Source organism: Rosa chinensis, chromosome 3, assembly GCF_002994745.2.
Source record: "Rosa chinensis cultivar Old Blush chromosome 3, RchiOBHm-V2, whole genome shotgun sequence".
Lineage (NCBI taxonomy): Eukaryota > Viridiplantae > Streptophyta > Magnoliopsida > Rosales > Rosaceae > Rosa > Rosa chinensis.
This window is the reverse complement of record NC_037090.1, coordinates 36,018,345-36,028,503: the sequence shown is the minus strand read 5'-3', so window position 1 is coordinate 36,028,503 and position 10,159 is coordinate 36,018,345. Positions and strand designations below refer to the sequence as shown.

At 37.7% G+C, this 10,159-nt stretch overlaps 1 protein-coding gene across 4 annotated transcripts; it reads right to left on the bottom strand.

The window, feature by feature from the left end:
• Positions 1-2,730: 2,730 nt before the first annotated feature.
• Positions 2,731-9,780, bottom strand: LOC112191972. Of its 4 annotated transcripts, none has more exons than XM_040516852.1 (4): positions 9,470-9,780; positions 9,290-9,388; positions 8,499-8,795; positions 2,731-3,124 (listed from the first exon to the last, which is right to left on the bottom strand). In XM_040516852.1, exons 1-3 carry the CDS (start codon positions 9,653-9,655, stop codon positions 8,622-8,624), a joined length of 459 nt encoding a protein of 152 aa, XP_040372786.1. In that variant the 5' UTR covers positions 9,656-9,780; the 3' UTR covers positions 2,731-3,124; positions 8,499-8,621. The 4 variants fall into 4 exon arrangements, with proteins under 4 accessions (XP_040372786.1, XP_040372784.1, XP_024187246.1 ...); XM_024331478.2 differs by having other exon boundaries at positions 2,733-3,124; positions 9,290-9,385; positions 9,470-9,778; XM_040516850.1 differs by having other exon boundaries at positions 2,732-3,124; positions 9,290-9,779.
• Positions 9,781-10,159: the final 379 nt, after the last annotated feature.

Below are 10,159 nucleotides of genomic sequence, written 5' to 3'. Positions count from 1 at the left end.
ATTTGCTTAACTCGTGTGATTTAATGGTAAACCTTGCCCGCCGACCAAACGGGAATAGCTATAACCGAATCTCATTTCATAATAAATACATGAGCTGCCTCAGTGACACTCGATCCACGTTGCACCACCGCCCACTGAGTCCAAGATTTGTTCCGGTGCTCGTCGCCAAAACCATCCAGCGCCGGCTCGAGCCGTAATCCCTCTCCAAGAAACTGCCGGGCCACTAGTTTTCAAATTCCCATCCGGCAATCACGTTGAGCAGGCGAGGCAAGCCAACGCCGCCGGACAAGAAGAAAGTTGCAACCCTAGACCAAGAGCGAGTCCGGGTTTTGTGGAGCTCGCAGTGTTTCTTAAGATAACCAGATTCTTACGGGCCACCACTAATTGATTTGTTAGGTTGCATACAAATTGTCTTTAATTGAATAATAATGAAGATCCTTTTTATTAGGATAATATATAGGGAAAATGATCATTTACCCGATTTTAGGTTAAAAATTGCCCACTTGCTCCACCAACTGTTTTTTTAACCCCATTTACCCAAAACACTCTAAGGGATTATTTCCCCTTTACCCAATTAATTCTTTTTTCTTTTTTTTTGAGACTTTTTTGCCCTCTCCTTCTTTCTCACTTAGAGAGAGAAGTCACCTTCCACCTTGCTGTGCTCCGGTGACCAGTGGCCGGCGCGGACTCCGGCCGCCGGTGACCGGACTCCGGCGAACGGTGACCGGACTCCGGCGAACGGTGACCGGATTCCGGCGACCAATGACCGGATTCCGGCTACCGGTAACCGAAATCCGGCTATTATTGCCCCCAGTAATCATATTACTGCCCCCCAGTAATCATATTATTGCCTCCCAAAAATCATATTATTGCCGTCCAGTGAATTGTATGAACTCCCAAAACCAAAATGAATACACTACAGGCACAATTGATCAATTTATAATCATATTATTGGCTCCCAATAATTATATTAGTGCCTCCCAATAATCATATTATTGCCCCCCAATACAAAGTCCAATGTCTCTACTGCCTCCCAATAGACCACCAAAAATGCACCATTTTGTAGGATTCACAGATAATTTGATTTTAATACACTGAAAACAACATGTAACTTATCAAAACACCACACTATAGTGATCCATGTCCCTCGTATCAAAGTCTACTGGGGGCCAATAATGTGTCTACTGCCCCCCAGTAGACCATTAAACAAACCCCACAGTTACATTGCAATCTCAGGATACCGGAAAAAAAAAAAGTGTTATGGGCACCCAGAAATTGCTCTGGGCACCAGATCTGAGTGACTGGGGATGAACAAACTCGATATCCGACCGGAGCGCCTAGATCTTGAAGCTTTGGGCCGCGATCTTCTGCTCCAGCACCAAGCACCGCTGCCCCATTGCCCCCATGCTCGCAAGCTTCAATGCCAGATCCTGAGACTTGCAGCGCCGGCGATTCTTTCTCCGCCTGAAAACGAATCTGGAATTGATTAGGATCGGTGGGATGGTAGAGCAGATCATGTCTGTTGGCCGGTGATGGTTCTTTTCTTGCTGGCTGGGGGTTAGGATCGGTGTGTCGGCGTAGATTCGGTGGTGGACTGGAGTTGATGGGATTGTGGTGACGTTGCTTGGCTCGGCGCAATCTGGCCTGATATGGGTTGGATCCGATCAGAATTTTTCGATCTACGTCTGGGCTTTTGATTCCGGCATGGGGAAGGGAATGGTTGGAGACGGTTTTCCACTGCGTTGCGGGGATGGAATGAGGTTGACGGCGTTCCGGCGAGGAGAGAAGGATAGTCTACGGTGAGAGAAGAAATCGGTGAGAGAGAGAGAGAGAGTCTGAGAGGATAGAGTTTAATAATAAGGGGCAAAATTGTCTCTAGATGTTAGATTGGGTAAATGGGGTTAAAAAACTCTTGGTGGAGTAAGTGGGCAATGTTCATGCTGAAATTGGGTAAGTGGTCGCGGCCCCTAATATATATTAGGGAAAATATTTTTAGAGTTAGTAAGCGCATACATATAAAAGAAAAATAACATATGCTTCCGTAGATTATTTGAGGGCACCTTTTGTTTGAGAGATTTTTTTTATTTTTTTTTTTTGTAATATTACTTCCTCTCCAACAGTCGATTTGGGGCCTCAAGCGCTGACCCACAACCCGCCCCTCCTTGATATCAACTTATCTTCATGCAAGGCAACTTGTGGCTTTGATTATCATTTTCAAGTTTCAACACTATGACAAGTATAGCTCGACTCTCGGGTATGAGCAAAATACTACAAAAGCGACTCCCTAATAGTTATGATCGAGGCGGGTGACGACTAGGTTGTTAATCCTGAATATTATTCTCATGATGATTCCTAACTATGATTCTTATTATGATCAAGGAAGAGTAATGTCATGCAACAGTCTTCTGTTAATGAAGTCATTTTTTCGTTCCTCAAACAAAACAAATAAGCTCTTCCATCCATACTCAAAGTCTTGCTTTTCCAGCCCACAAAACTTACACACCTGACACCTCAATGGCAAATATTCAATGCCATTTCAGTATGGATGTAATGATTTGTTCGTATAACCCCATTTCAATATCTATCTCATTTACTTGTGCTATCCGATCTAGTTGAATGTAGTTAAAAATTGATACACTTATACAAGAAGAAAAATTATAGATACATAATATATCCATATAATAATTGAACTTCTTACCGGTAGGAAAACTCGATGTTTAACAAATTTGGGATCTTTACATTGTGGAACCTTATTTGTACATAATAGTAGCTAATATATTTATAGAAAACCTATATGAACAAAAGTAAACTTTCGAGAACTTTTACATTGGAGACATTAAGTTGAGACGTTTTACCAGTTTGCTAGTAGGCTATTGTGTTCCCCTTCGTCAAATTTTCGATCTGTACTACGACTTTCCAATGGTTCTAATCTGACAGCATGTAAACTTAAAATTGTGGTGCATTGGAAAATATACATCAGCACATCTACTTCTACTAGGCACTATCAATTTCTTCACGCAGCTGAAAAGGGAACCATTCAATCAAAAGCTGAGATGAACTTTTCTGCCTGTAATTGCTCTTTTTCTTCAGCTCCTTCCATATCACCAATGTTTTTGTGAAACTCCTGTGGTTCAAAAAGCAAGAGCATTGGATTAGTGTAGGGTACTAAACATCGTAGTACTTGATAAAAAGCCCAATGGCTAAAAACATACACCGAAAACTGTAAGATTGGATATGTCAATTAATAGATATTTCAAACCAAACCATTTTTGAGAAACGGAATGTTCAACATTCAGACAATTATAACCACCTTAACCGTTACAGAGGCTGCCAAGGACCTTATTGATGGTGCAAACTTCAAAAACTGGAGTTGATGCATTGTTTTGTTAACTATGACATTTTGAAACCTACCGAGTAAATTATTCATAACGACACTAAATAAATAGTTAAATACAGTAGCCATTACATAGATATCAACTTTCTCTAATAGTAGCTACCAAAAACTGCTGCAGAGAATTTTCGGTTTTTGTTCAGGAAATTGCACCATGAGCTCTATTCAGATCAGTAGTTGTTGGGAGGCATTTTATTCATTGTGAAATGGCTAACATGGAGAATAACAGCAGTTCAACGCAAGCATTACAGCACAGTTTACAACTGCAAATGTGGCTCGTTTAGTTTCAACAAAGTTTTCAAAAGAAAAAGAAAAAGAAAAGGGTACTTTTTGTCAATTTTCTCAGCAAATGATAGAAAAACCTTCTTTTCTTTTAAGACTCCATAATAATTGCATCAACTATTCAATCGACTTCTATAAGAACCCAAACTTCTTAGTAATCTACTTGCATGAACTGCCTTGTCCACTCATTTTAATTAATAAGAGCCTACTCTACAAAGATTGAAGCCTAGACAGAAATTCAACTCTGTTAGTGCTATTAAATATTTTATTTTAAATAGGAATGAACAACATAAAAACTCTTCTTCTCTTAACTTCAACCAAATGAAGCTCCAGCATGAAATCCAAATATTAGTGCTATTAAATATTTTATTTTAAATAGGAATGAACAACATAAAAACTCTTCTTCTCTTAACTTCAACCAAATGAAGCTCCAGCATGAAATCCAAATATGTTTTCATTTCAGACGGGATTCTCAAATGGGTTCCTATGAATTCCATCCTCATTTCATTACATGTTGTGGGTCTGTTGAATTCTGACATCTTTCTTGGAGAATACTAGGAAAAAAGTATTTGATGAATACCAAAGAAAAAATATGTAACTTCAGCAGAAGTTGTTCTTGTAATTACAGCTGAAATTCTGATGACACATAAGTGATAGGAGCATTTTAATGCGGTATTTTAATAGTTAATTCCTCACATTTTGCTTAGTTAATTCCTTAATTGAATCGATTTTTAATTCAATTTCTATTTTTAGGTACATTGGAGTAGATGAAGGTGAAATGAGCGTTAGGTCCATAATTACCTGGAAATGATGGAGAAAAATGGAAATGTACTAAAAGATCAATTTTACACATATTCCTACTCCGGCTAGGAGAAACCAAGCCAAGCAAAGAAGTAGGAGCGGCCGCCTGACTAAATGAACTTCAAATGAGCTGAAACCTTCCAGATCCATTCTAGACACCCAAAGGAACATTTCTTATGAAGAGTGCCAGAGCAAACTATGAGTGGAAGGCCTTCAAACAATCAGCCCAATTTTCTACAGAAGCAAAACCGGAAAACTGGACCTGTAAGAGGTCCAGCAGCATTTCCGGCCCAACCACATGGCAATACATTCTGAAATTTTACCACAATGATCTACACTCATAGTGGAACATTTCATATGAAGAAGTCAAAGGCTAAAACTGAGTTCTTAGTGGAGATAAAAATTTAAGGAATAAAGGAAGAGAAAGTGATCTCACCTAACAAATCCACTAAGTGTTTAAGTGCTCTCACCTAACAAATCCACCAAGTGTTTAAGTGCTCAAATCTAACCCATTATGATTTGTTTAAAGGCCAAATAGTGTTGCTTGGAAGCCTATAAATAGAGACCAATTCACCATTTCATAACACCAATTCCTTCATCCATTTCATCTCCTTGTCTCACCATTTCCTCTCCATTTTCCTTAGTCACATTCCTTCATCCATCTCATCTTCTTTGTCTCTCCATTTCCTTTCCATTTTCCTAAACCAATTCCTTCATCCATTTCATCTCCTTGTCTCACCATTTCCTCTCCATTTTCCTTAGTCACCATTTCCTACATATAATTCCTTCATCCATTTCATCTTCTTTGTCTCTCCATTTCCTTTCCATTTTCCCACACATTTCCTTCATCCATTTCATCTCCTTGTCTCACCATTTCCTCTCCATTTTCCTTAGTCACCATTTCCTATACATCTTCCTTCATCCATCTCATCTTCTTTGTCTCTCCATTTCCTTTCCATTTTTCTCTCCATTCTCTAGTTTTAAGTTTATGCATTTTTAAGCAAAGAGAAGAAGAGAAGAAGAAGCCATGAAGCCTCATAGCCGTCATCATCCACCTTGTGCCGTGATAGTGAAGTCTTGCTTTAAAGATTCAAGATCAACGTCTCAAGCTCTTCATCATCCACTCCCTTCATGGTGTAATTCTATCTTTTTCCTTGTAATTTCTTTTGGTTTTCTTTGTTTAGATTTGTAGAACTATGAATTCTAGTTAACAAATAATGTTAAGGGCAAAGTTTAAAGCCCGTTTATATGTTTTGAGATAAAGTTGTGATTTCTATATGTTGATTTTTATGTTGCTTATGTGAGTTTGTTTAATTAAATTTGCATGATAGAAAACTTTTGTATTTTAATCTTATGTGGTTGCAAACACTTAGGGTTTTGATATAATTGGTGCTAGGTTTAAGAACATGAAATCGACTTTTCGTTTTGTGTAAACTTGAATCAAAGTAGTAAAGGTTTTGTGCAAAAACCGAATTTAATTAAAGAGGATTGCAATTAGGTGGACTTTTCCATACTAAGTTGTACACTTGAGTTGATAGCCTTTCTCTATGTCTAATGCGTTGAACATGTCATGATTGACTAGCTTTCTAGGGCTTGATTGCATGTTTGATAGGATTAATCTAGGTGCTTTCGCTTAGGTTAATTAGCATTGAAAAGTAAAATATGGGAAATCATTTGCTTTCGAATGTTTCACATGATCAACTCCTCTCTCATGACATTTAAAATCAACTATATGAATTGTAATTGGATTTCTTGCATATGGATGTGGTTTTGATCCACCCTTGTATATATGTTTTTACATTTTCTTTATTTTATTTATCTTAATTTTCAATTCTATAATTCTTAAACCCCCTCCCTTTTTATTTTGTTACTTGTATATATTTCTATTCTTTATTTTATTTTTGTAAATAATACTTTTCTTTATTTGTTACACAATTACAGGTGTACCCTCAATCCCCGGAATAGAACGATCCCTATTTGCTTATACTACTAACGATATTTTCAGGGTTAAATTGCGCGCTTGCTTTTAGCGCATCAATTAGATTGGGCATTTGAGTGCTCACAAATTTGATGCCCAAGAAGCAATAATTTTACAAGTGGGATAGAATTGGGACAGGTTTATTTGGACAGCTGATCCGCTCCCAGAAAACTCTAGCAGTACACGTGAACAGTAATGAACAGTAGTTCTATATCCTTATCTGTGTACTATAGTAGAATGTTTCAGTCTTTCAGTGATAGTCTATTCTTATGGAATTCTAGGTTTCAAATATTCTTCTCCGTATCACAACTGAAAGTGTGAGTGGTAGTTTTAGCTTACTCTAGGAACCTAAAGCCAACAATTCTCTGAATTCTAGGCATGCACAAACAAATTTAGCAGAAACAATTTCAAAATTTCAATTGTTGTAACCAAAAACTAGATTAGATTACAGATCCAATCTTTACAAGAAGACCACTGCCAGTTGATATTTTTTTTTTCTCACAACAAATTACTCAAGATCATTGCAAGTTCCCCTGGTATGCTAAAAAACACATAGGTACAAGCCTGTTTAAATGCTTCTACTTGCTATTGCACCCAAGTATTATGACACAATCGAATATTAACTATTAGCACATTTGATATTAAATCAAAGGAATGAACAATCGCAACAAAGTTTTAGGAAAAGAAAATAAACTAATGCAATTATTGGGGTAGAATACCATGATTCCAATACAGAAACAAAGAAATCAAATTTTAACCAAGCTAGGATACCATGAAAGGAGGGAAAAGAATTCGCATTAGTATTTGTAGTTTCTCTGTAGTTGCTGCCAACAAGTTAATGTAGCTACTTTTCTTATTGAGAACTGGGCCTTAAGCAAGTAGAAGTACTTGTAATAAAGACATGAAGGAAATTATGCAGACAAACCTGACTTCAGTAAAGGTTTCCATTTTCTGCAAATAGAAAATGGACCTAAAAAAAGAGCTACTTGACTCTCCATTTATAATGGCAAGCTTCTCTTAAGTATGCAGGCCAATTACAACTACAGAATGCATCTTGCATATACCCATATGTACTAGGGATAGAAATTAAAAGAGACAGAACGCAAAGTTTAAGTTGAGAAGCTTTGGGTTAAGTTGAGAAGGGATTAGGGACCCTAAACTGTTAATGGCTCAACGAGCCAATCCAATTAGTCATTGATAGTTGTAGAAACAATCAGATTTAGTTTTAGAAACAATCAGATTCACCTAAATTCTCACTTCTTAGTCTCACAATATCGACATAGTACCCAGGTAGACATGCACATCAGAACCTATAATCAACTTATACATTCTCTCATCAAGAACACACACAGAAATATCTAGTAAAAGACAATTACGAAAGTGAACTCAAATAGAATGAGCACCCGATAGCAATATCTCCCGCCTCTTTTCCAGCTGAACTTAGTATCTTTAAGACCTCTTTCACTTGACTACTAGAGAGGATAAAGAATATTACATTACTCAAATTGAAGAAGCACATTAAGAAGAATCCCATTATGAAGTCCAAGTTCCCTATAATGCAAGTCCTCTACTACCAAGTCCAAAACAATCATCAACATACTTGACCCAAGATAAAAGCAGGATGATCAGGCCTCACATCAAATGAAATTAACTCTCTAATTCATATATGGATCCCTAAATGACCAATTAAATCACATGACTTACTAATTAAACTACTGCAATGACTGCTTTAAACATCTGAACCTAATATTGCCAACCCTATATCACCACCAACTAAACAAACAAAAACCAAATAGAAAATGGACATAAAAAAAAAAAAGCTACTTGACTCTCCATTTATAATGGCAAGCTTCTCTTAAGTATGCAGGCCAATTACAACTACAGAATGCATCTTGCATATACCAATATGTACTAGGGATAGAAATTAAAAGAGACAGAACGCAAGGTTTACTGGTTTATCTCAGCAAAAACAGCATTGCCAAAATTCAGAAAAGGTTTGGAAAGATTTCCAGGTGAAGTTCTAATGTCTAAGGCAGATAAACTCACCAAGAAGCAATGTCCAAAGAATGAAGTTGAGAAATTGAATATGGAGATAAAGTCTGATGCAAGGCTTGTTGGAAGTCTCATGTATGGTCAGGCTTGTTATCTACTGCATTCGGCAAATCTACTTCATTCACATTTAAAACTTGACTCTTCTAGGGCGCCCTCCATGATTGCTCTAATCATCTTCTTTTTCTTTAACTCATCTTCCTTCACACTCTTCTCTGTCGTATGATCATTCTTGTCCAATACAGCAGCCCTCTGCAGTTCGGTACTCAAAACCCTCGGAATGAATTGGAGAGGCTGCAGGACAAAAGATTGCAATTAAGAAATAGAAAAAGATATCTTATTCAGGTAAAAACAGATTGGAGAGTTCACGATAACCTAGTGAGTAGGTTCAGTTTGCAATTAGGAATGAAAAGAAAAGAACTACAGCTAAATTGCCTACAATATCAGAACATATTAGTCCGTATAACATTCCTGACAGGTTATCTGAGTTTCATTACTCCAGCAGCTAAATGCAAAGGAACAAACACAAGGAGAACATAACAATAGAAGGGGTTCTCAGGGTCATTTCATCAAACAGCTGGTTCTCACAATTTATATTCACATCAACTTTAACTCTGAATGATTGAAAAGCAACACTTACAGAACCACTTCAATTATATATTCCGATAAAACACAACATGCAGCTATAAACTCAATAAGTCAACTGATTATACGAAAATTGATGTGCAACTGTATGGCGTATTAACCAAAACCAAAACCAAAACCAAATTGCAGGTAGTGAAACTTACCGATGTCATTTTGGGACCGGGAGGACCAAGCACGGCAGTCTTGCTCTCAGAGCCATCTTCAGTCTCGACGACGATGTCACCCTTCTCGGACTCGCTCTGCTTCGCGAAACAAAACCAAACACGAATCAATTTTCTACAAAACCAAAACCTAATTGCAGGCTCTGAAAACAGAAAACTTACAGAGGCACTCTCAGTCTTCTTCACCATTTCGGAGTCATCGGACTCGATCTTCTTCTCAGATTCGCTCTCACTCTCGTGCAGCATAGCTGCTACCTGTTCAGCAGAGGAGCTTGAAGACGAGGAAGCGCTAGCATCTGGATCTGCTTCTCCGATCAACGTAACCTCAAGCTTAGATTTCTCCTCCATTTCTTGATCGAGGATGAGGATCAATTCGGAAAGGGAATTAGGGTAAACAGAATTGGGAAGTGGGGTGAGAGAGGGATTGTATAGGGACTGGGTGATGGGCTGGCGGGAAATGTATTTGGGTCTCCCGGGTCGGTTAAAATTTTGGCGACTCATTTTGCATTTTGGTAATTCTAATAACATTTTCTATTTGCAATCCCTTAATTCTCTAATTCCCATTCCCTCGTTATTTATGTTATGTTTTGAATGAATTTTATCACCGAATCTCACTCAACTATTTTTCACTTGCAAACAACAATATTAACAAAAATAAAAATAAATAAAACCTCGCTCGAAACAATAACATTTTTTGACCAACTACCTTTCACACAGTTTATAGTTACAAGAATCTTTGCTGACCTCAGCAATGATTATCTCCTAATTTTTCGGCTAATTTTGTTACACAGATTTAGCCAACTATTGCAGGTGCTCATTCACGAGGATTGTGCAATTTGGGGCTGTTATCAG